General features: G+C 36.1%; 1 protein-coding gene across 7 annotated transcripts; it reads right to left on the bottom strand.

Annotated features, from left to right (window-relative positions):
• Window positions 1–348: 348 nt before the first annotated feature.
• Window positions 349–27,166, bottom strand: IQUB (IQ motif and ubiquitin domain containing). 7 transcript variants are annotated; one of them, XM_048065676.2, is made up of 12 exons: window positions 24,748–27,166; window positions 23,150–23,531; window positions 21,802–21,963; window positions 21,513–21,688; window positions 21,108–21,263; window positions 19,953–20,163; window positions 15,928–16,103; window positions 10,864–11,034; window positions 9,177–9,353; window positions 7,396–7,644; window positions 3,498–3,683; window positions 392–885 (listed from the first exon to the last, which is right to left on the bottom strand). In XM_048065676.2, the coding sequence occupies exons 2-12, from the start codon at window positions 23,526–23,528 to the stop codon at window positions 760–762; spliced, it is 2,169 nt and encodes a 722-aa protein (XP_047921633.1). In that variant the 5' UTR covers window positions 23,529–23,531; window positions 24,748–27,166; the 3' UTR covers window positions 392–759. The 7 variants fall into 7 exon arrangements, with proteins under 7 accessions (XP_047921637.1, XP_047921633.1, XP_047921632.1 ...); XM_048065675.2 differs by lacking the exon at window positions 24,748–27,166 and adding an exon at window positions 23,895–24,714 and having other exon boundaries at window positions 394–885; XM_048065682.2 differs by having other exon boundaries at window positions 396–885; window positions 23,414–23,531.
• Between the last annotated feature and the right edge of the window lie 63 nt (window positions 27,167–27,229).

Below are 27,229 nucleotides of genomic sequence, written 5' to 3'. Positions count from 1 at the left end.
TCAAACATAACCCTAACTCTGTAAGTTTAGGGAAGCAATTAACTTCTACTAGAAGTTCCTCAAAAAAAAAAAGTTCTGAACAGTCTGCACTGTATATTTTCAATTTTTAAGCCTGATTCACAATAATTTCATGAACTCTGATACAATAATTGTATGCTGGCAGTTCCATTATGACCAACAAGATGAGCCATAAAAAGTGAAGTTACTTTTTTACACCAATGTTTCCAAGTCAAAGCAGCTATATTTGGAAGGGCATATCAATTCTGTTGTCCTACAGCAATGTAGAGCTTGAGGGGTTCTCTGCCTTACATGCTTAAAGCCAGAAAAATACATTTAATATATTAATATGAAATTAAATAATTTATATAAAATTAATATGTTACTTTTCTAAGTGAAAGATAACAGAGTTAGCTAGATTTCCTCAAAAGCAATATTACACAGAAACAAATATTCCAAGCAACACAGGCATGCACAGCAAAGCAGTCATAGCTCGTAAATGTACACAGCTCATCAACAATATTTTACTTTTTAAATAATGAGGTTACAAACCATGAACTATAGTTATATTGAATAATCAGGATCAAATTATTTTACAGGCTGAAGTTTATTTTGATGTTATACAATTAAGATATTGGTAAAAAAATCTTCAAAATCAAGGAAATTGTATTAATCAATAATTCAGGTAACTTCTTTAACTTCAGTTAACTTCACTATGAGTTATGTTTTTGTACCGGTAGGAATAGGCGTAGCTATTAAAAGTTAACTTGCATTAGCCTGCTTGTCACTCCTAGGCAAAAATGATGTCATCGCTGGGATCTGAGCAAAGTACTTTTTCGCCCGGATATGTTTTTGTTTTATTCTGTGAATAAATGCTGCTTCATAAGCCTGAAAGAAAATCCAAATGCCATTAAATACAATGAAGATATTAATCAGTCCACAGATTGCTTTACATTTTAGACAGTATAAATAGTGACCCTTCAATGGACTAAGCCATATAATTTATTCATATACATTAGAGAATGAAATAAAACATTTTGTAGTTCTATACTGCTACCTTATGGTCCAACAGTGAAAATCACGAACCACTCCTTGTGAAATGTTATCTTTTAAAAACACGAAAACTTCTGGCATTCTTTAGCCATCTAAGATAACATTCATTTATTTCTTTTCAAGTAAGAAAAGTTGTATTTATCTTTCAAAAATTAAAAATGACAATGGCTAAATATCAGCATTTGCAAGGTGATAAATACAGGAAATTTCCTTACTAAGAATCAGAGTGATTAGTTACAAATAATCACAGCAGAAAGCGTTTTTCAGTGTTTGAGTCAGCAGTGATAACATATTTTCACAATTTCTAGTGATTAGTACTATCTCAGATGATGCTGTAAATAAGCATAATATTTAGTTGGAAAAAAAAAACTTTGCTATCTCTATATTCATCATTATGAATAAGAATCAGTATTAAAGAAAGTGCTTAAGGGGCTTTTTTTTTTTTTTTAATGAATGAGAGTGATTCAACTTACAGCATTCTAACTTTGCCTCATTTTCTCTTATTTCACGCATTTTTTTAAAACAGAGCTTTGGCCATTACCAATGAAGAAAGGCAATTCCTTGCTGGCCCATTTCCATTTATGTAGCAAGCAATTTGTAGTTACTACAAATAGTGTACAATTTTAAGGTAGGCTTGCGTATCTTATCTGTTGCTTTTCAGAGCTATCTCCCACCTCCTCTGAAGGTGGAGATGCAGAGGAACCTTCTACGGCCCTCTGCCAGTCATACAGTTGTTGTTCTCCAACTTCGAATGAAACCAGGAAAATTAATGGTTCTTTTCAAGGGTATATACAGAGTGTATACCAGCTTAGAACACCTTTAATAAAAAGCTCATGAAATTCAAGACTTGTCTTCACAGATGCAGTTTGTTTACTTTCTGCTTTTCATTGTACTTGAATAATATAAAAAAGCTGAAAAAATTCACTCTGTATTCTAATGTAGTTTAAATTTCTGTACTTGGGCTGAATCCAATGACAGAGAAAGTTTAAATCCAAACAGAAAAAGGTTTTATTGCAGTTACATGAAAGTAATGAAATATTTTTACTACAATTTATCATTCATATCAAAAACACAAGTGTAATCTCTGGACTAATCAAGTTAATGGCATTTCTGACTATGACATCCAGACTCAAGAAGTTAAAGCAGGTAAGTGCATAATCAGAACCTCTGCCTGCTATAGTGCCAGTAACACAGATTCATGGATGCAGAGAAGCATTATTAGACTCAGACTGCCTGAACAGCCTTGTTAACTGAAAGTGAGATAGAGGAGTGGATAAAGGAATTTTCAGCTTGAACCTGATTTTAACTTTTAAAGGTAACGCTCATATAATCACGGCTGCTTGAAAACACAAGTTAGGCATGCACAGACAAAAATATAGATAGCTGAATTCCCTTTATCTTTAGAATTCCCTAACACATTTTGTTCCCAAAGCAAAACTTTCACTGGGTAATTCTTTTCCTCTGTGAATTTAGTTCTCAGATTCTCCCAAGGCTTTCATAATGACTAACAACAGAAGCTGCATTTGTAATGCATACATACTGTGTTAGAAATTGAATTAAGAATATCCTGAATAAACGAATTCTATATAAAAATGACCTTGGATCACTACTTACATAAATCAGAAACCTACAGGAGAGAGGCTTAATAATCCATTACTAATGACAGGACAAACACAGTCCCCAGGATTCTCTCGTGCCACAGAAAACTGAATACTCTACCATATGATGTCCAGTGGAGTGAGTTATTTACCAGACTACTATGTTTAGATATGGGATTTGGGGGTAGTGGTGTAAAAATCCACAGTTTCAATTACTTCTTTACCAATTCTTAAGCTTTCCCAACTCAGAGCTGCCATTACGTTTCTACTATTTAATTATAAACTGTAAGACTACATTTTCAGTGGCACTTAAATGTAAGAAAGTGGCACTATGTAAGAAAGTTGAAACAAATTTTATTATGAGAAATACTTAAGTTCTAGACAAAAGGTTATACATGTCATTTCTGTTATTTGATGATAAATTTATGAGGACAGAAATAAATGAGGCTAAAGCCTAGACTAGGTTAAAGTACACAGGTGTCACAGTATTTACAGCTCAGCATATTTTACATCCAGGCTGGCTATGTCTGAGCACAGATGAAGGAGCATCACAGGTGTAGAATGATTCTCGGTAAGCAGCATGGATGAGGCTACTTAGCTTCTTGAATTTCAGGTGGGAGAATCAGGGCAAGGCAGTTTAGGTATATGGATGTGAGCTGTACTCTGCCAGCTGCCCTCTGGACTACTGCCTTGTCTATTTAATAGGACAGACATAATTATTTAAATAGATATAGTGGGCCAACTTAAACATTCATGAGTGTAAGGACTTTGGCCAAACATCACTACACACAGGATTCTATTAAAATGTAATAGAAATATTGGAAACAAATTAAGCCCATTAAATTTTACCTCTTGAAGGTTACACAGCTTAAGATGTGCATCTGCCTCATCTTTAGTGAGGAGAATTGTGTTCCACGGAGACCACTCCTGCTGCTTATCCCATCTGACCATCACCAAATCACAAAGGTCACTGCAGGCACTAAGAGCAGACTGACAGCCCCAAATGTTCTCAATCATGTACTGTAGATCTTGCAGCTGAAACGGAAAACAGGCAAGAAAGAAGAAGCTTATTTCATTCTACAACAAAAACATGGTAACCATGTAAGAATCCAAGTAAATCTTCGAATAAAATATTGTTCTACGCACGTCATACAATCACTTGGGTAAAGAATGTCTAGATATACACTACATCTTCCTCTAGCATGGTGTGGCAATTATGAACTACATTTTTATGTCATCTCTAAAATGCTACCTTCTTTCTTTGACTGTTTCTGCCACGGGCAATTTGCTATCTTCCTTTGACATCCTGATTGCTTAAATGCTCTTATGAAACTTCTTAAATCTCATGTTTTTGTTTTCTCACATGGCATGCTTTAAGCTGCTCAGACTTCTTTGGTTAATAATAATAATCCATCTCTGTTATTATTGAGATGTTTACCATTTCATTCAGGGGTTCAGAATTACTGTTATCGAATTATTACTGTTATTACACTACTAAATTACTTCAAGTTTACATGTAGTCAGGATAATATGGTGTGGAAAATGTAGGAAATTAGGCCAATAAAAACTCTCACCTGTGACAGACCCTAAATTGCCTGCTCTGCTTTCTTCCCCTCACTCTGCTGTTGACGTGTAAGAACTTATTGTGTTCATGACTCTATTACTCATTTTACCAAATGAGGTCACATCTGATCAGGTAGCTACTCTACAACATTAACAAAATATAATGGAAGGTCTGTTCGTAAAGGTTCTCTGGTACAGAAAGGTCTTTAGACATACTTTTCACCCATGTTTCAGGTTATTTTGCATTAATCTTAATTTGTTTAATTTATTACTAGCTGTCTGAAATCACTACTAAAACTTGGTAAAAACAGCATCTTAAATGAAAAAAAAGAATTTAGGACAGCAGTTACCACTGAACTTTGTCAAGGTTTTCAGTCACCCTCCATAGATTTTTCTCTGTATCAGTCATGGAAACATTATTAGAAGATTTTTATCTTCAGGAGCTTGTAAACAACAGACTTTTAAACAGGTTTTCCTCCATTTATCTAGCCTTTTGAAAAGGCTCATTCCTCTAAGGAGAAATCTTCACTTATTTTGTTAAAATAAACGTTTACATGTTACTTATTAAACTCCTGACAAAGGATCAATGAAAGCATACCAGCACGGTGCTTTAGTGATATGCAGCCTCATGTATTCTCATCTATCTTACTTCCAAAAATCCAGGAGCCCATCTAAATTCTTTCCAGGGAAAATGTAGATAAAAGCTTGGCTTAGAACTTCCACTGATAATAAATATGTGCCTACTAATTCCAGGAACATAGGATTACTGCTACATCTGGTATAAATCTGGTCCTACGGGGACTCCTTTATTAGGTTTCACTAATTGCTTCTATTTTCAGTATTTTCTCCTTTTCACAAAATTTTGAATAACTTCTACATCTTCTTCTAAGAAGCCAGAAATCTGTAAGCAGACATATTAGCAAGTACTACTGTTTGTGTGTGTGTGTGTGTGTGTGTGAAGCTATACTTCTTGAAAGAATTTGCTAAAATCTATATTGAAGTATATAAGGTCCCATGCAAAACACATCCACAATCTCTTTTTCCTGGATTTTTTTTTTTTCCCCTGAAAACTAGGCAAAAGCTTGTTAAAACTTGTCTGGTTATGGGGGAAAGTTTGATTTAAGAGACAACGTCTGCACTTTCTTAAGGTAGACATGTTTTGCTGTGAAAATTTACAGTTCACTGATTTCATAAGACACTCTGTCCCTCCATCCCAGTAACTTGTTCTGTTCTCCCGAGAAACAGAAATGCCCTTCAACCACTGCCACATGACATGTTGGGAGCAAGTATCAGAGAGCACTCAGCAGCTGAGACTGGAAATGAGGGTAGGCAACGAACTGATAAAGGAGTTAAGAGTATTCATTAGTTCAAATGATCACTCCCATTAGGATTTTGCCCATCAAGAAAATCAAAGCCATACTATGTACCATTGATTCTAAGGAGCACAGCATAGTTAAACCCTCTGAAAGAATTAAAGGCAGCCTCAGGACTTGACACAGCTGCTGAACTAGCTCATTTTGATACCACAAAGCAGGTCTTTAGCTGCAGTAAGCTGAATTAGCAGAGCTACCGTAACCGTAACACACACCAACTACTTTTTTTGCCTTAGCAGCACTCAAAGTGTTCAGCCCAAGCAGGATTAGAATCAGTATGCAAGACATCTGAAGAAAAATCTTCTATCTTATCACAAAAGTCTTGCATCTGTCCATAGACAGTCCAGTTTTGGTACTGCACTGGACAATAAATCAAGCTTCGTAGATGTTGCAAAAGACTTCTAGTTGTGCCAGAGTCATTTTGGATGCCTTGGAGCTGTTTTCTGGATACAGTGGAGTAGAGGACAAACAGTGGTTGTTAGGGGAAGAAAAAAAAAATGAAATAGCTCAGAAAAAAAGGTAATAATAGTATCCAGAGATGCTGTAGTGGTAAAACTGCAATGGCAAGAGAGGGCTTTCAGTGTCAGCAGTTAAAAAGCAGTCATGTTTCAGTGCATTAACAGCCACCAGCATTCTGCAAGGTCAGGCATCTGCTGTTCTAATGCAGCCAAAAGTGTTTGCTGGAAAAATTTCGTAAGTGATGTGACGTGAGAGACATCCAAGTGAGTTTGGAGGATGTTTACATATTCAAATAAAGAAAAAAGAAAAAAAAAATGTTCAGCTTAAGTAGAAACCAGTATTGACAAACAAGCATCTACTAAATACAAACTCTTCTATTATATTCCTTAACATAGGCATTATAATTAAAGATCCAATCTTCCTTTTGGCATATTGATGTCTGGCTTTTGTTTGCTTGGTTGCTGTTTTAGACATCCTGAAAATACAGTTCAAAACTGTCCTATGAATGTTGATGCCGTAGAGATTCCTATTTCTAAATCCCAGAATGTTAAAATAAATTTGGGCTGTTCAATTTTCAAAAGATAGCATTTTGCAATTACTTTAAAACTTTCCCAGTGGATATTGGATGTCAGATTCTTTTATTGACAAACAAGTAGTAACAACTAGAAGAGACAGAATTTGTCGAAGGTAGAGGCAAAAAGTTCTTTGAACTGAGTTGTTTTTGTAATGATCATTAAGAAACATTACCTACTTAGAAATGCTGCAGAAGATTACATGTAATTACATATGATAGTACATAATTTAGAAAAATTAAATATTTAGTGAATCTCTCTCACTGAATGCAAAGCAGTAAAAATTCCAACTATACAGATGCTCTGCTGACATAAAACAGAATGTAAAGACCTTATTTTCTTTATTTTTTTCATTCTGAGAACATAAAACAATTCACTTATATTACTACAACAGTTCAGAAAAAGGGGCTAAGGTTGTTTTACTAACACTATGTCTTCAGCAATACTACAGCCACAAAAACATCACTGTTCCTTTACCGATGATGCCAGTGTCTTTAAGCAACAGTATCACCACAGCAGTACCAGAGAATCTGGATCATCTGATTCTTTGACCTGCTAGCTAGTCTTCTACCTTCTTTTAATATATTGCTTGTAACCACAGCTACATTTCAAGAGCGTAAGTGCTTTTTCTTAATGGTAGCGAACATCACATATCACAGGGAGAAGTTTTTGTAGCTTTTAGCCTAGTTCTCTTCCTGTCAACTACATCCACAAAATAAAGGGAAAATTAGAGACAAAGCCACCAGTTTCCATTATTAGCAATGATCTCTCAGACAGTACCTGAACTAAGAAAACAATTTCAGTATCATCCTGGTAACCAGCTTCAGACTTTCTGAGATTTTCTAGTATAAGTCTGTACTTCAAAAATGATTCTCGTCGCCGAGCCTCATTATCAAGCTTGCAACACAAGTGACATCTGCCAATGGTGCGGGAATTAGCAGGAACAGGAAATTCAGTAGATGGTAAGTAATTTTCGCAGCTACGACAGAAGTTAACATTTTTATAAAGCTTTAGAGGATCTGGTGGAACCTAAAAGATTAAAAAAAACAGTTAATTTATCACAACGTATCTTTGTATTACTTGTGTGTCACCCTAACTCTACCATGAATAGATTTTACACATATTTATGCAAATATTCTAATATTTAAAAGCCACTAATTTGTTTTAAAATACTCAATAGATTTTTTTTTCTTTTAAATAGAAGACCGAAAGCTATTCTATTTTCTTACTGTACTTGTTTAAACCAGTTATACAAATCAGTCAGGTTGTTTTTTAAGCTATATGAAGACCTTCTGCTCCAGTGCTCTTGCTAGTGCTTTTCTGTAAGCACTGTCATCTTTCCAGAATGGCTGATAACACAGAAAGCAGAAACCAATTCTTCAGCATTTAATTTTTCATGTGGAATCTGCTCTTCACGTCAAAGATAAAACCTTGAACTTGCAGGCATATTAATACTTCGGCATAAAAATATAAAATCATCAAAACTCCATGTCCAAAAGCAATACTGGGGAAGACAGTGAACTAAACTTGCTAACAACCTCTTCATCCTCATCTTGCTTTGTGGTTCTGGAAGGAATATAATGCAGTCTGTGCAGAAGACCCAAGTCTGTAATTGGGTAGCTTGAACAATCTGACAATCCAGCTACCTACCGTGGTCATCTGCCTTTCTTTGAAATGCCCAGAGGCTGTGGTCACTTTGACTGTCTCCTAATGAACTGCCATATTTTTTTTGGTCTACAGAAGGTTACAAGGTTCAAAAATAGGTGCAGTTCAACCTTGAACTCAAGATACAGTTAACCAAAAGCTACAAAAAACAAGCATTTCCCATCCCCACTCTCTGCTATGACCCATCTAGGTAACCCTGACTATAACCTTAGTGAAAAATTACTGTTAGTTAATTCTAAAACCTATTATCGTTTACTAGGTCCCTATCCCTGAGACGCTATCAAATACTATAAGAGGAATCCCCTCCTGATATATGCAGAATACGTCTCTGCCTAAAACAGCCCTAATGAATGATATTTTTATTATAGATGTAGTTAGAAATGAAAAAAAAAATCACACAACTTCAGAGAGGTATCTTCCACCTCGCTGGATCTGCTTTTCATTAAATAACAATCGGTTGTACAACAGCAACTCATCACTTTGACAATGGCAACGTTCCCCCTTCCTGGACTTGTGAGATGTTACACCTTCTTCCAGGGGAAGAAAAAATGCTTTGCCATTATGTCATTTTCAGATCTCTCTGTTGGTTGGTGTTGTTGCTGTTACAATTTCCTGTTACTACCTTGTAAGATCTGTAAGACCACTTAGAGTTCTCTCTCTTTACTACCTGCTACTTCTCAGGTTGTTAAAACCATGTTAAAACTATGCTTTCTATATGACTACATAAGATGATTTTTATGAAAATTCGTATGTATTTTTACTTCTTGAGGAACTCCTCCAGCAATTCTACAGCAAAAAGAAATAAAATAAAAAAGCCTTCATGGTTTTCCATTCCCATTTTCTATCCTATTTAGTTTCACGGCCATTAAGTCAGACTGCAAAAAATGGAACAATACCTTAAGTATCTTTGCAACTTCAGGGTTAAACTCAGGCTTTTTAATATACTGAAGAAATAATGTACAAATTCTTTTCCTCAGTCCTTCTAAGTTGCATTCTTTCACCTTTCTTGACATAAGATCAACTTCTCTGTCAATTAATTCCACTATTTCTTTTGTTAATTCACATGCATGTTCCTGAAGGGAATTACAGAATAAAAAGGGAAAAAAACACCACAACAATATAACAAACAAAATAATTCTAACACAGATATGAAAGCAAACTATGGACACTGTGCCATTCATCATTCACACCTCCTTACATTCACAATACGAACAGAAGAACCTGTAGTGTCTTAGGAAAACAACCTCTAAAAACACTAACATAGTAAAAAGCTAAAAAAAAATGAGAACACTTACAGATTTTGCTTTAAGAAGCCTGTATCTATAATGAAGCTATGAAGAACTGCAAATCTGGGGGCACTAAAAAACACTGAGCATCTGAGATGAGGCATAGAACACAGGCACAGTTTTCAGCCTCCAAAAGCCCCAGGAAGTCCCTAAGAAGCTTTGGCTTCTTTTGGCACCCTCTGGTTATGTGACAGGAGGTGTAACATATATACATAGTAGATGTGTTTTTTTTTTTTAATTAAAAAAAAAAGAAAACCAAAACCAACCAACCAACCAAAACACACACACTAAAGGCCTGGGAGCTTTATAAGCATCCTTGTAATTTAGTCATTTCAATCAATCAAATGCTTATGAAGAGATTCTCCAGAGATAGATAGCAGGTGACTAAGTTCAGGGTTTCTTCATCTAAAACATGAGTGCTAGTTTACAGAAATTATAGACTTTGATTACTACAACGACAACTGTATTCAGATGGGCAGAAGTTCATAAATTAGCAATGCTCCCAATGTCATATTGACTTCAGATCAAATTCTGCTATTACCAAAGGCAACAGGAAGATGCTAGTTTGTTTCAAGAAGACCAGGAAGCAACATTCTATTCTAGTTTGATGTCAACTTATCATCTTGAAAGTGACTTAAAGCTGGATTTAAAAAAAAATAAAGGATTTAAAAGAAATGCAGCCAGCTTCTATTTCACTATGAATACTGGCAGTAGTGGTGGGGATGGGGAGTGAAAGGTAAAAGAAAAAAAAAAATCAGTATTTGCCAGCCATAAAAGTGGCAGCCAAACCAACAGAGAAATTATAAGGTTCTAAATGGAGAATCTTTCAACCAAAGGAACATCTGTTTCAAGAAAAAGAAACAAACAAAAAGTAACAGGCACTTACCTTTCTGTCATGGTTTTCATCAAGTTGTTACAAATATTAAGCTAATCTTTGTCCTATATTTATTATAATTAAATATTTATATAAAATATAAATATATAAATATTTGGTGTTTATTATAATTTATAATATTATATTATGTTTTAATACACACACAAAAAAAAGACCAAAATCTTAAAATTCTAACACAACTTGAAGAAAAATGCGTACATCACAAAGTGCAATGTGAATTTAGAGTATATCTGGAATATAAATTATTCTCTCATAGTACATTAGACTCTCTCTTGCTGCCAGCTGATCACACTGGCACCTATTTGCCAGAAGAAGCATTGCGTATGTATTGACATAATTAAATGACTGTACCTGTGGAAAGTGTAGCTTCAAGCCAAACATAAATAGAAAAATAAAACATACCTTCACTGTACATCTGAGTGTTAACAGCACATCTATTCTCTCATCTTGTGGGATGTCATTCATGCTAACACTGCGGTAGATTTCAAGCAATTCCCTGGCACGGAGTGTGTACGGTGTATCCATTTCAGTGGTTTTTCCATCATATGCTTTCCATCTCTTGGGTTGTGCACACTTCAGAAACAATTTGTACAACTGAGCTATTATAAACTGATCACCAGCTGAACAAGTGCATTGTTACATCAAGTTTCACCAGAGCAAACACAGACTTGACTTTAATGCTTGACTAACACAAAAGGCTAATTCTATTGTCGATATTTCTATGGTATCTTTTCCACCAGAGCAAGCATTCAATTGCACACTTTGTTTAAAATTGCAGGTCACGAAAATTTTGACTTGGAGTATATTAAAAATAAATAATATTCTCCTACAGGGATACGCTCTACTTCTTTAAAATGAATTTACTGACAGTAGTGTTAGAATACATTTGCTCTGTGTTTCATCTTGCAGTCATAAATCCCTCTAAACTATCAGTAAGATCAATGGGACTGTTGACTGTGTAAAGATCTCAAATTTAAGGCCTCGAAGGCTACTGCAGTGCAAAGTATCTCCAGGGAACTGGTCTATTTTCACCAGCTGTATGGGCAGATAGAAGGCATAGACTCTGGTAGAGCTGACTAAGGTACAGTATGAATTTACAGCTTATTGGATACTTAGCTAGCTCCTTGTTTGCAAACCTAACCACAGACCATATGCCCACTATTCCAATTCTCTTTGCACATCTTGAACTCCTACAGTGAGAAGTTACATGGGATCAGCTGCACTACTCCGTTTGAAGAGTCCTGGCGTTCCCCTCTTTCTGCAGGACTGGCTCTGCTTGCTGACCACACTGATACAGCGTGGGGCTAATTAACCATGGAGGTAGATATCTAAATCCAACAGAAAGATGGCATTCGAACCCCTCTCCCCATCATTGCCTAACTCCACTCTTCTTCCTTAATCTTACAATGAGTCAGTTATTTTTACTTTCACTGTGTGCGTTAATTATTCACTTTCACTGCATTTGGAACTTAAGTATTCTCAAACACCTGTGAACTTCACTTTGAGATCTCAGTGCAAGCTAACTAGAGCAACACTTCATGAAGCCTTCAGATGCCTGAGTAGTTATGTGAATATGATTCTAGTATCTATGTGATTATTATTATGATGGCTTGCAATGGTGAGAGGTCATACAAATAGCAAGAATGTTAGCAAGCAGTCTATACCACATCAAAATAGGGCTTTTGTCTTAAAATAAATTATAAAATTAGGTAAGCAAAAGAAAGACAAACTAATTGAAAAGAGGGCCTAATACAGGATAAAGTTTAATTACCTTATCAGTGGGGGTGGAACTATAATTAAAGTATTGTTAATCAGAGATCACAATCCAGATCTAAAACTGATTAAGAAATGCAACAGCAAAACAGACATTAGTGAAAAGTAGACCTCGTCATTCCTTAATGAAACCTTTGAACTTCTGCAAAACCAGAAAGAAGCTGCTTTCTGTCAGGGAGAGAAGGGAGCATTCTAACGTAACTTCGTGACTTTATCACACTAACTTTGTACAGCACTAGAAATACTGAAAAAAAAAAAAGAAAAAAAAGGCAAACAAAAAAATTGCAATCACAAAAACTTAGAAGAAACATCATGTTGCAGCTTTTTCGTAAGGTAGATGGGGAACAATCACTGTTTTCCACAGTGTACTTAAATGCAGTACATACATTTTATCCTCTACAATGAAATCACTTTTTGTAAGACAGAAAGGTCTTCTGCTTATGCTAGGGAGAGTCATTGAGCAGAGTTTGCCTAGGACACAGTTACTGAAGCTAGGTTCCTTTGGTAAGTTTACACAATCCAGATATGAGCTAGCAGTCTCAGGGTTGTACACTGCAGACCACCTGTAACACAGATCAACTATATTATGATCACATTTAAATTATTCAAATCAAGAAAACCTACCTATAACTTCCTCACTACCTCATCAAAAAGGGATAGTATATAAAATGAAGCAAATAATAAAAAAAAAAGAGCAACAACAGAAAAAGGAATGATGCATCGTTTTATTGAAAAAAATAAATACAGAGGTCTCATCAATATGAACAAGATTTCGAGTGTTTCAGAAAGAACCCCAGGCTCACTGATTTCAGGACTATTTTCAGGAAGTATTGATGTAACAAAACTAAAATTACAGATTTTTTACCCAGCTTTCTCGTGCCTTTTAGTCTGCTGGCAGTGCTGTGGAATTTACAATAATGCTGTTATCTGTATTACTTCAGAGAGCAAGACTATTATAACTGCACTCTGCTGCCAGCACAAGAAACCAGAAAAAAGCACCTGAGAGGAACACAAGAGCACAGATACAGAGAGAAAAAAGTAAGCAAAGCAAAGAAATAAAATTCAGATGTGTGCAGAAATAGCAAAAAGCTTGAAAGGTATGAACAGAACAAGAGTTAATAATTACAGGATCACCTTTAAAAAAAATCCAATTTTGCTCTTCAAAATTTGAGTGCAGAAGAATGAGCTTGGTGTAAAAAAGACCCACCTAGAAGTGGCTACGCACGCATGACCAGGAGAAACCATTCTAAAGGCACACAGGCATGATTAGGGTACATGCCTAATTTAGGAAAGAAGGGAACAAAAGTTTCCATGCAAAAGCAACTTTTGTATCATGTTGGCTATTGCAGCAAAGTAGAGCTGCTTGCAGTCTTCATACATGAAAGGCATCATTACAACTTTAATGGCAAGTGGCTGGATTAACATCATCAGTTCAAAGCTGAAGAAATAAGTGAATAAAGTGGCTATAATCCACTCCAACAACAAATTGCATGTGTTTAAATTGCATTGTTACAATCATAATGAGCCATCCATTCAGTTTGACATTTCCTTTTTTTTTTTAAGAAATGCAGAGTTTATTACTTTATCTCCTGTGTTAGGCTGCTATCTATGTCAATGGGTTAGTCCAACACCAAACAAACACTACAGTTGAAATGATGTTAAAAAATGATGTTAAAACAAAAAAAAAAAAAAAACAAAGAGGCAAACAAAATCATGAAAAGATGCAGAAATTAAGCTAACTACCTTGTCAAATTAGAAAGAAATTAGTCTCTGTACTGAAACACAAATGTATAAATGTAAAATATGAATAAATAAATTAGTAATAAGTGCTCCTGAAGTATGCCCACTGTTTGGAAAGAGATATCTCTTGTCTCTCAGGTCTCTCATGAATCTCCAACCATCACCTTTCACTAGGAATTCTGGTACTGAAGAACATTTTGCTTCTGATTCCTAAATGCAAGAAAACTGTCTGGCTCCTGAGAATATATACCAGAAGTAATCTATACAGGGTAGCACATTGGAAAGCAGTGCTGAAAGGAAAAATAGAGATACAGTTAAGAGAGAAATATATTTGCTGTAGACTGATCCAGGCTTCTTTTTCTGGGAGGATGATAAAGGAATAGATGTTAAATAGTAGAAGCAAATATTTAACATAGAAATGATTCATGGTTTTTGGTACCATTCCTAAATATTTAGTTTCCTTGGTTTTTGCACTCTTGATAGCATTAACAGAGAATTCAGTCACATCACGGCAAAAAACCTGGTAGCAGTTCCCCCAATATTTCAGACAAGTAATTTGTTCATAATGAAGAAAGATGATAGACCTTATCAAATCATTTTTGTGGACCTGTTCCCATGCATCAATAATAAAATGAACAGTTTCCTTTAGACAAAACTGTCACTTTTGAGCACTAAATAGTGTAAAAAATATTGATATTCCCAAACTATTGCTGTTGCAGTATCCCTTTTAATAATTATTTCACATTCCCTGAAAGCAGACAGAAAAAAAAAAATCTTCTGATGGGTTAGATTGCTGTTTTAACTTTATTTTTTAATGTTTTAACTTTATTTTTTATACTTAACATTAAAGACCCATTGAATGCAATGTCATTCTAAATCATCTTCATATGAAATAATTCTCTCTTTTGTTTTTCAAATAGATGAGAGCCCGAAGAACACTCACATTAAATTTCATCCCTATGATTACACAAAAATAAAATCTCAAGTTAAAATTGTAGTTCAGCCGAAACCAATGAATTAATCACTGAGTTCAATAAGATATAAGATTCAGTTAAAGCTCTCTTGGGCTTCTACCCTGTACAGGAACACAGAATAAATACTTCCTTTAAAGACAGGCATAAGATTACCTAGGAACAGAAGCCTGTGCTCGATGGGGAAATAAACAACAAATCTAGCTCCTGCAGTATAACATTTTTGAGGGAAGAAAAAAAGAAAAATAACTAACTAATTCTGTGGGGTAAAATTTAATTTTTACTAATACTTAATGCATACTTAAAAGTTTGCATTTAAGTTTAAATGCAATAGCACACTTTTTCCACTATAGAGAGCAATGAACAGAACATACCGGAGGGAAGATCATTTAGTCATTAGTTTTCTTTAGTGAAACTGAGTATTTTTGAAAGAGAAGCTTATAGGCAGATTTTTAAAGATACAGAAACTGATTAAGAAAGAACATAGTTTCATGCGTGAATTCTTACATTCTGATTCTGACAGTACAAAATACAGAATAATATGCAATGTCCAGATAATTTATAATGGCTTAAATTAGCCATTCTGAGTTCCGTTAGATTTTGAGCCTTGCATGATGTTAAAAGTGCCATTAGAATCATGTCCTTTATGCAGGATGGTTACACAACACAAAATTAATCTGCTCAATGCTGATTTCTGTATTATACATATACACAGCTACTTTTGTATATGAAAAATCTCAAGTGACAGTCTTAATGATGCACTGTTCATCCTTCAATAATCAGTCACAGAGCTAGGGAATTCTCAGCTTGGAAAAAGAGTATCACTGACATGAACACCTAGAAAATATGGATATAGAGAACATTAAGATTCACATGATTAACTGCAAAGCTATAAAAGTTACTTTGGGCTAGTAATTTACAGATGCCTTTTCTGCTCCTGTACTTTGGAACTTTATGTTCAGCCTAAAACTACTTTACTGACCTTACTCAGAAAGTGCAGTACTGCTTTTTGTTGATTCTCCTCATCTGCATTTAGTTTGTGTCTCCCAATGGAAGCAATCAGATGTGCCTCTTGTTCTAGAAGTCCACAAAGTGCTGCCTTTCTTTCAGCTCCAGTAAGAGTTCCGTTAATCCGTTCAATCTCCTCCTGCCTCCATGCTACAGATATAAATATTTTAGGTATTTTTTAGATGATTTCCAGTGAAATTCCTACTTTCCTATTCAAGACAACTATTTTTAATAATAATAAAAAAAGACTTTCCATATTGATTGTTATACATATTTTCAGTACACACAAAATGGCACAGAAATTAATGTAAATGATACAGATGTTCTAAGAGTGTGTGAGTGTATATCAATTCCACACTGTCAAGTCATATTCCAAACTCAAAGACAATTTAAGAGAAAAATGAAAAAGAAGAATAATTCAGTTTCTGTGGAAATGCAGGATGCAATGATTTCTTCATGATTTTGCATCTCAAATAATAATGAGTCTCAAACAGCTTTGAATGATACGAACACAAGGATCATTTTAAACAAATGCTGATCAAACTTGCAAGACAAGATACCATGAAGATCCTCCCAACAGATTAAGAACAGCATCTTACTGTGGTACCACTGGTACTCAGTGCTTAGAATACCACTGATTCTCCGTGCAGAAATTAGTAAAACCTAAAGAAGATTGACGTCATCCAAACCCGAGATAAAACTTGACTGACAATCATGTTTAGCTCTTCAGGTCTTAACAGTGAATATTGAGTGGTATCATTTTTGCCACGTAAGGCAGATGGAAACGCACTTATAATTAGACAATCACTGTTTCACTCTCCCTTTCCTCTTCCAAAACTGAAGCCTTTAAATAGAAGGAAGGGACACCAAGCCACTAGATAATAAAGACAGCAGCCAGTGAATCAGTACATGCTGTATGAGCACCTGGCCTTCTCGCTCACGGGGTCAAATCCCCAAACCACAGGTACCTGCTACACTTTGAAGTATAAACTAAATACTTAATAACAAACATGCAGACACATCTATCATGGCTTATTTTGTGGTACCTGTTCCTCAGATATAATTGCTGATATGCAGCCTACATGCCCTTACAGGAATCCCTCAGTAAAATCATTATGTTTAAGGAAAGCTGTTTTGCTTTGCATACATCATAACAATTCCTAGCTTTTCTGAAGGGTCAGTTCCATTTCAAATACATCCTGATATTTCTGTAGGGAACTTTGTAATATCCCAAGCTTCAATATTCCTGAATAGCATCTCAAAGTATCTTGTTATTATTTCAGAATATTTATGCAAAAGCAAAACATGGGGTAGGGAAAACAATACAATGTGATGCACACTTACTGAAAAAGCCTATAACATCCTGTATCAGGTAAGATTAAAGGCAGGAGGAGGGAAGGGAGGAAGGTTTATTTTCTGCCTGTGGCTTCCTTATCTACAATACCTTATGTTTTCTATTTTAAAATATTTCAATCCATTTCCTTAAGGCTCTCCAAGCTTTGGTATTAATGTGACAGCTGTCTGACAAATTCTGAGTACCCAAAGATATATTTTTAAATAAAGCCATTTCAGCAAACAAAAGCACAGCATAGAATTAATTTACATGAAGCTTTATATGCCTGAAGGGGGCAGCAACTTCAAAGGTAGAGTTAATAAATACAATAAGCAATTTTGTACTTGCAGAGATGAAGGTGCTGTGAAACGGTTATCCATACTCACCTACTGATTCACCATATACATACAATCAAGTAAAAGACATTCTTCTTAGATTATGTTTTACAGATAGAGATTGGGTCATTATAATTTTTATTCTAGTGTTTTTATAGAACAAATGAAGTAGCTCATAACTTTTCAAATAAATAACGAATGTCTCCATATGCAGACGCGTAGAATATTTAGATACATCTCATTTGCACCAGACAGTCAGCAGGCAAGTTTTTGTACCAAAATGAATTGCTTCTACTGGCTGACCCTGTAATATTATCCCTGTGCTGTGATCAGCAGCAATAACCTTCACAATCTCTAGAGGACAATAACCTCATTCTATTACTGTCACAATGATTTAGCTTGTGTAGACTGTTGACACTATAAGAATGTAAAAGTAGTTTCAGATACAGGTAGGAAAAAAAAACAAACCAACTTCCTAGAACCACTAAGCTCTATTATAACAAAGAGCATGACTGCAAGTCTCCAGAGAAGCAACTAGCCAACAACAGTAAACAAAAAAACAAACAAACAGATTGATACCAGCCAATTATTTTTAAAAAAATGTTAAACGTACATTTCAAATTCCAGTGTTTAGTTTGTTTCTCTACAGCTTTTGAAGTGGCACATACTTCTCAGGTTGCCTAGATCTTAAATTCCTGAACACGCAGAACTGGAAGTTCTGTTATATGTGAATCCAACTGTATTAAATTAGGCAAAAGAGACATTTATATAACCATAAGTTTTAAATCTAAGAATATCGGGAAAAGCAGTGTTTAATCACAACTTTATCTCAACTTTGTTGCTTCTATTGCAAATAAGCCTCTCCACACACAAAGAACTGTATCACAGTTGATAGCACATTAACTAGGAAGTAGTTTTTTAAAGAAAATACTGGAGAAAATCAGATACTAAACAGGAGCACTTGCCAGAAATGGAGAGAAAAAATAATCAGTTGAATACCTTGGGTTTTGATTATCAAGTCAGACACATCTTTAAAAGGGCCCAATTCTTCAGAAGTAAAAAGCAAATCTTCTCTGAGGAGAAAGAGGGAAGGAAAAAAACCAACCAACCAAGCACAAATCCCAGGAAGATATAATCCCCAAAATTTTAAATCTTGGGACCAGTAATAAATTTTTACATTTGTCACAAAGAACAGTAATATTTATATCATTTACACATTTAGACAAAGCAATTTGTTCAGTGCCACACAAAGTATGACAGAATTAAAAGATAAGTGTGTAACCTGGGACTTCTTGAATCATGAGCCTAAGCTATATGAATAACACATGCCGCCAAATTTATTTACTCAGTTTACAATAGGAAAAATAGTTGGGATGGTTTAAGGTAGGTCCGGTAGCTTTGCCATGAATCAGGTAATCCATTAGGTCAGATCTGCATTAGGAACAGTAAGGTAAAAACTGCCAAAGAGTAATTATACCACAAGCAAGCACTGTAGGCTTAGATAAAATATGAGTTGATAGAAGTGACAATGCAAGCTTCTTGCTTAAAAAGAGACATTTTAAAAGAACTCTTACAGGTTTTCATTTATTTATTTTTATTGTTATTTTTTATTTTTAATATGCTAGTACATTTCTATTGGTTTTGTTTTTCCAAAAGGGCATACGCTAATTTTCTGTTATATTTACAACATTATTCTCCTGTAAGATTTTAAGCCAATTATCTGCACTTTATTTTGCCAGAAAAGTTTAAAGGTGATTGTCTGTATTAGACATCATCCACTCTGATAGAAGTCTTTCAAGATGCCCTATAGGAGTCTTTACAGATTTTTGAATTTTTGACAGCAGTTTTGTGAAACATGGAATACATTAGAAAGGAAAAGAAATGGTGACAGAAGAGGACATGGACGAAAGTAAAAACTTCATTTCTCTTGTAAATTTCTAGGCAAAATGTAACCTGTTATGAAAATATCTATATTAAATGGTAAACGATGGATCTTAATTGTGATTTCTGATGGCATTATTTTCAGCGACTTAAACGCATCAGAGTTACTTTAAACTTCTGATTCTTAAAAAAAAGAAAAAGTTGTTCCTCTAGCTGATTTTACATCATTACAGATGAAGGCGAAAACAAACAGGCAAAAAAGTCCTGCAAAACAACACAAATACTAGCACCATTCTGTAAGCTGATAATTTCCTAAAAAGCTTCTAGAAATATATAAAAGTCATATAATTCCTTACACAAAAAAAGAAAGAAACCTGTCAAAACCAAAGAAGTTTGTTTTAGACTGTACTCTTTTGCTGCTTTAAGAGCATCCCTTTAAGAAAAACTTACATTCTAAAGCATGGTAAAGCAGCTCAAAGTCTTCTTTTGTTTTAGGGTTCAGTCTTCGCTCATGCTCCCTTCTCACTTTGTCTTCTTTCTCTTTTTTCTTTCGTAACTCTTCTTGTGCCTCCCATGCCAGCCTCAATCTCTTTTCTGCCTTCAATTTTTGTACTAGGTTTCTAGCATGCCAACGGCGGAAATATTTCTGTAATACTATTACCTACATGTGATACAATACCAAAAAATCATCAATTTAAAACCAAACAGCACAGCTATTTGGGTTCCATTTCTACATGATCTTAGGGGTGTCAGCTGATGCTAAACAAGTAAGTTCCTTATAGAAAACTTCTAACCAGAAGATTTTAATGCATCTGGCTAAACATGTCCATACAATTATCCCACTTAGACACTTGGAGAAACCAACTGTTTATCCATTTAGTTAGACTCAAACTGCCTATTTCAAGCAACTAAATTAAGAACTAGAGCATTTACAAAGCAGTGTCCAGGCTAACATAATGACAAGTTGTACTTAAGTTAGGTGTGCAGTCACTGAAGAGGTGGTTTGCATAAAGAAACTCAGAACGCCTAAACAGCCACCTCTGCACAATCACTGTACAGAATCTGTTGTCAGAACCACATACCTGAGGCAACTCAGTGCACCAAAAGACTGTCAACCAAAAAGAACCCACAAGCCCACTGCATGTGTCAGGTCTGTTTAGAAATAAATATATAAATACTTACATACACACAAAAACACAAATTCCAGAAGTCAAATGCAAGTCGTGTAAATCCTAATCCAATACTTCAGCTATTTGAGGCCGTACATGGCATTATAGTCCTTCTAAGGATATGAGAATGCCATAGGGACAAGCCTATTTTAATCCCTAATAATATGTATGGAAGCTTAACTTAAAATAGAAATCAGTACATTCACAATGTGTAATATTTAAGAAACCATAAGGTCCCAAATGCTGCTGAAAACACTAATATTGTAAATGTGTAGACACACACTTACCCTATATCAGAAAGATTACCAAATGTGAAGATTAAGCTGACATTTGGAAGCTCACTGTTGAGTTTACACTTTGAACACTCTTTAAATATTCAAATAACCTTTGTACTACTTTACTTTGCAGATACAGTTGCAAACAGATGAGAACTTACAGCTTCAAGTCGACGTTTATGGTATTCTTCTGCTGTGAGATACTTTCCAGGTGTTATTAGTTTGTCAGTCACATTTGACACATACAGGCCGACCTTAGTCATCTGTGTTGATGTTGGATTTGCCGTTTGTTGACGTTTATTTTTCTGAAACACAGTCTGGGGAAAAAATGCATGTCAAATTGTAACAAAACACAGAGATTATTTCCTCACTACAACAAGTAAAAAAGTTAGCCGTTTATAAAAACCCACAAGCCTAACGATATTAATCCATTAAATACATTCACCTGCATACTTATTGCTGACTTATGTCCTCATTCCTATTTGAAATTGTGTGAACATTCTATTGTTTAGAAAAAAAATAAGAAAAAAAACATTCTAAAAAGACACTATAAAGCTATTTATTACCTGTGTTTCCCTACAAAATAATGTAGTTCCTTTTTCAGGTCGTTTTTTGGGTATTGTTTGTGATCCTGCATTATGAAATTCCACTCCAGTTATTCTGTTCTTAAATCCACCCAGAAATGGTTTACGAAAAGTAGGTCTTTCAATTTTTACAGCTACATCTTGGAATGTATCAGAATCTGTTCAAACAGAAGTTCCAAGATAGAAATATTGTTTCTTTTAGTAACAGTTTGAGATTTTAAAATGTTTGTTTATCTATCTACATAGATACATATTTAAAAACTCCATTTACCTGTTTGTACTCTGACAGGGATGACATCAGGCATGCAATAATCCTGTTGAACTGCTTTCCTAGGAAAATGTCCCAGATCAAGATGCAACTTCTCAGACTGGATAGTTTCACAAAATGTAGCCATACTCCACATAAGAGTTTTATTATCCTCAATTATGCTTCCTAAAAAAATAAAAACAAAATTAATTTCTGATATGCTTCTCAAAACAAATAAAATACCTCTTTCAGGTTTACACCTAGACAATTGTTTTGAAACACTGTAAGGCAGAATAATCACAGATTTTTAAGCTGGAGAACAGTTTGCTTCAACAGAAAGTTGAAGCAGTGTTAGATACTATTTAAAGAGAGATCTAATGTAATACTTTTACCACATAAAAAGTCATTCATATTCCAATTTAAAAAGTTATAGTAGGTAAATTTATGTTTTATTCTCAAGTAAATAATTTTATAACAGTTACCCATGTACACAGTGAACCTTTATTGAAAATTTTAATGAAACCCACTCCAGCTTAGACCCGATCTAAGCATATGATGGCCAAATCTGTGTGGTCTTCCACATGATGCTTGACTTTGTGGTGTTGATTCAAAGACTACAATATGAGCCAGATTTACTTAGCTTGAAGCTCCAGAAATTACTTCTTTTTGGCTTAGAGATAAGATACACCATCTGGCTTTGGTACAGTGCTCTTCCCAGGAAGTGATGACCAGCTACTTGAAATAAGAGCATCTGAACACAACCCAGCCAAGAGGCAGGCAGGCAGCAGCTCTTTATTGTCACTCACTGTGCTCGCACGTGGAATGGGATGCGCTACCTTCAGCTCTGAAGACCTAAGGATGCAGGGTGCTGAATGGAAAAGGGGAAGTCACACAGGACAGAAGAGAGAAGCACAAAGTAAGTGCAGGAAGCACTGGAGTGTTTCAGAGACTGCAGGAGAAAGGCATGGAGTGCAGAAGGGTGACAGGTAAGTTACAGGAGAACCTCAGAAAGGTAAAATAGCAAGGTGACTGCTATGATCTAGACTAAATTATTAGAACTCATGTTATATTTGAATTATGCACTGCTATTTTTAAAATACCTGTACAAGACACATAAACATATACATTTCTGCAAAGATTGCCCTATAAAATGTCATATTAGTCTATAAATTGCTATCACAATGTGAGATAAATAATACATTCCTCACCTTTTCAATCAAATTTTACATAAGAATTTTAAAAGTCACTTCAAAACCAAAAACCTGCAAATGTGAACAGAAGGAGGGTGTGGGGAGTGCAAGATGGCATAATCAAGTTGAAGAAAAAAATCTCCTTAAAGAACTAATGTCCAACATTTTTAGAAGTTCTTTACCTGTCGCTGTTGAACTTGTCACATTCTCTGACAGCACTGCATTTTGAGATGTTTCTTTTTCCCTTTCTGAATTTCTTAATTCAAGTAAGGTAGAGTAACTCGTAATGGTAACAGGAGATGCGTGCTCGGGTGATGCACTGAATGGGCTATCTGGCTCACACACACCTTGCTCACCATTTTCCATCGCTTCGTGATGACCTAGCCCTTCTCCAGGCGGCACATCTGTCTGTGCTGTGCCGGCACCTCCGGACAGCAGAGGCTCACCCTGTGGCTCTGCATTCCTGGCCTCTCCAGCTTCTCCTGCTCCTGCGGGTGGCTGCTCTGCAGCTGGTGTCTCTGCGTTAGCAGCTTCAAGTCTGCAGTCCGATGCACCTTCCATTTCCTAAAGGATGCAAGTTTTTAGCCTTTTAGCAAGAATAACCACAGTATCTATTTAAAAATGTGTACTGCCAACCACAGGGACGACACTACTCTGAAAAACTTTTCCTGATCTTTTCCCAAACAGCCTAGTTAGAGTAACTTGACGTCTTATTTTCCTGCAACTGCAAAACACTTAGCATCTTCACAGGTCTTTAGCAGACATAACGCTCCAGCACGCTGCCAGCGAGCGGTCAGCAGCCCCTTTGCATATGCGAGTATGTATCTAGATACACATATACATAGGTGAAACGTGCACAGGGAGGAATTCGCAGCAAAACCAGCCGGCGGCCAGGCCCTCCCTCAGGGCGCACACCCAGGGGCTCACCTCCTCTCAGCGCCCCTCAGGGCGGGCACCACCAGGGGGCAGCGGGTCGGGCCGTTGACCGCCCGCCTGCCCCTCGCTCCCCTCGGCCCGGGGCGGCTCGGGGCACGGCTGAGACCCCCCGGTACCCCCAGCACCCCGGTGCTTTGCTCCTTTCCCCCCCGGCTCTGTCAGGGCGTCCCGATGCGGCCGCTCCCCGCTACCATGGCAGCGCGGCCCCGGGCATGCGCCCTGAAGGGCGGCGGGGGCCCGCCGGGGAAATGGCGGCGGCGGAGCCGTGAGGGGACGGGGACAGCCCCGCCGCAAAACCCCTGGCTTCCCACCGGCCCTGGCTTGTTACAGGGTGAGCGTTGAGGGTGCCGGGCATTTCCTCTGCAGGCAGGGGAAAGGAAGACCCGTGTGAGGGGATTCGAGGGATGTGAAGCGACGACCTGTTGCTACAGCTCGCACAGGTGTCTCAGCGCGCTGCAGGAAAAGCGAGAGTACAGCGACCTCGCACAGCTGTTTTAAGAGGTGGAAGGCACAGCTGTGTGTCGCCAGACTCTGCGAGGATCCTGAAAATAAGTTATATTGAAATATGAAATTATATTTATATTGAAATATATGAAATTACATCCACACGCCCTGTAACAGTATGCCACGTTCATGTTACAAAGTCTCACAGACATCCTTCAGCTTACAAACACAGGCCTGCTTCCCATAAAAAGGGCAGAAACTGCCCCTTACTACTGGTATCTTTTTTTCTGACACCTGGATTGAACCTGAACTCATGGTAGAAGAGGACCAGAAGTAATTCTATACAGCTAGTAACTTTGTCCCTGTCATATAACCGCACCGATTAAACATTCAAACTCACTTGCACCGTGGAAGATGATTTTTCCTATTTTTCCTTCTTTAGGAAAGCATACACCTTGAAAATAAAAAAGCATCTTTCATCCACCTCCCATGGAATGCAAACAATCAAAATTACGTAGATTAAAGTTGTCTTGTTAAGAAAACAGCCACTCCAGACTAAGCAGCACAGAAAGCACTTGAGACAAACAAAAACCTCAGTGCTGCAGTTAGAAGGCAATCTAAACGTTGTTTTACCGGTTTAACAATCTGCATCTCCCTTAGGTTCTGTCTTGCAGATGGTGATTGTCACACATAATGACTTTAATCAGAGTCTCTTAAAGTGTTTTGTTAACTCTGACGTTTGCGCTGATATACCCTACCATAGCACAGCAGATAAAATCTTTTGCTTCATCACATATTCCAACATAGTTAATAGAGAAAAATCAAGCAAAATCATTATAATCAGTCTCCAAACTATGCCTTGCTGGCATATTCATCTTAAAATAAATTACTTGCAACATAGTACTCCTAATATAGATTCTCTCTTGCCTGTAAAATATGTGTGTACTGTTTGTTGCTAGGATTTAAATATCAGGTATATAGTTACAAAGCTAATAGCACGGTAAAAATTACTTTGTTTCTCTTCTTGGCAGAGGTATCCCGAACTAGGATGAAGTGAACTACACAACACTGATACATCTCAAAACAAAGACTATCGTCTTTCCTTTGTTTTCAATAACTGCTATTTAATGCTGATACTACAACACACCAACTATTAATTTAGTAAACTTATATCGCATGGATGGGATTCATTTCTGCTTTCTAAAACTGTGGAACAAAACCAATGATAAAAGTAATAGAAATAAATCGTAAGACATGCAGAGAATTTGATGAAAAGCTGAAAAGTGATTCCTTAGCTGTGATTCCTAGACTTTGGCCTCAGTAGAACTTCTTTAAGACTCAAGTTAATCGATTCCTAAATTAAAGTATTTGTGAAGACTAATTCAGTATTTTGGATATAGAAAATTATCTTGAGAGACACAAAAGAAACGGTTATAGACCAGCAAAATCATTGCTAATATAAAGTAGGAAACATAATTAATGAACTCATATGACAGCTAAATCACATGGCCAATGCAGCTTTAGAATTAGAATTCAGCTACTGCCTCAGGAAATAACTGAAAAGATTGCAATATTTTGCTACCCTCCCACACATATTACCAACCCAAATGTGGTGGTGTTTCACACCCCTGCCCTCCCCCACCACACCTTTTTTCTCAGATTAGCTTAATACTTATTACCTAAGACTATTTGCCTTAATTTCTCATCTGAAATGGTTCACCCTCATTCAGGTTTATAATCTTTAGCATTTCTCATATGGAAATTTTGTTTGCAAGCTTCAGCGAAGTCTTCTTCTGGAATGCCACCTAGTGGTTTTATCTCAGAAGAAACCAGCTTTTAACTTTTCCAAGGCTGAAAAAGCTATTAAAACAAGCCAAGGAATTAAATAATATTTTGAAAAATATTAAAAATTCTGTAATTATTGTAACAATCTGTGGGAAAAAAACACTAATGATGCAGCAAAAATAACTGCTAGTCAACAGAAGCAGTACGTAGCTTATGTAAGCTATACCTAATGCCTTTTCTTCTACGTGTCCTACTCCCTAACATCTTAATTGTATGAAGTATTACATAAGAGATGTAATTAACCATTAATAATGAAGCCACAGGTAAACTGATAGTCCTAGACAAGATACCTATTAAAAAGTATTTAATATAGGACAGCGGAACTGTCAAACTTTAACAAGCTCCAGATTTTTGTCAAATAGCTAGCTGTACTCTTATCTCGGAACTTGCATCAAGCTTGTTAATGGTACTGAAATGGTACTGAAAAAATGTGAATAAAGACAAACCTGCACAGTGTCCTTAGATCTAATTTGGGTATTGTTAATTAGGGCCTGTAAGCTTAAATTTCTAGGCAAGTTTTCAAGCTGCAGGTGTGCACTCTCCATTTAAATGCTTGCAAGAAGAACCTAGCCAGATGTGTCAAGAAAAATCTTTTTTTCCCAGTTATTAATAGTAATATTCCAGGTCTGAATCAATATACATATAAATCCATAAAGTACACGTTTATACACAAAACCTTTATAAAAGCAAGTTATGTACATACAAAATAAAGAGTGATACTAAAGTTTCTGCCATGTATATTATGATAAGTATGGTAACCTACCTGCTAATCAAGTAACATGTTCCTGCTGTCACCTTTAGGGCTGACATCAAGCACTTCCCTGAACCAGAATTACTGTTCATGTGGCCAGTGAAGTCAGCCAGTTCAAGACAGTGATCCAGATGAAAACTAAAAAATATTTATTTTTGGTAAGCCTAGTTTTAGTATGGCATCAGTTTCCTAATCCTGTGGCCATAAAGACCCTGGTACTGGCTTTAAGAAAGTGGCAAGAATACAAAATCAGCAGTGAGAGAGAAGGGTAGGATCATACTTTTTT

The sequence above is a fragment of the Anser cygnoides genome, chromosome 1, assembly GCF_040182565.1.
Source record: "Anser cygnoides isolate HZ-2024a breed goose chromosome 1, Taihu_goose_T2T_genome, whole genome shotgun sequence".
In the NCBI taxonomy this organism is placed as follows: domain Eukaryota; kingdom Metazoa; phylum Chordata; class Aves; order Anseriformes; family Anatidae; genus Anser; species Anser cygnoides.
This window is presented reverse-complemented; position numbering and strand designations above follow the sequence as displayed.

Bases quoted from the DNA above. Each gene is read 5' to 3' on its own strand.
- IQUB (XM_048065676.2), bottom strand. From the start codon at position 23,528: ATGGAAGGTGCATCGGACTGCAGACTTGAAGCTGCTAACGCAGAGACA. The intron at 20,164-21,107 runs GTAAGTTCTCAT...TATCACATGTAG, and splicing joins ATAAACGTCGACTTGAAGCT to GTAATAGTATTACAGAAATA. The intron at 11,035-15,927 runs GTCAGTAAAGTA...TTGTTTCTGAAG, and splicing joins TACTGCACTTTCTGAGTAAG to TGTGCACAACCCAAGAGATG.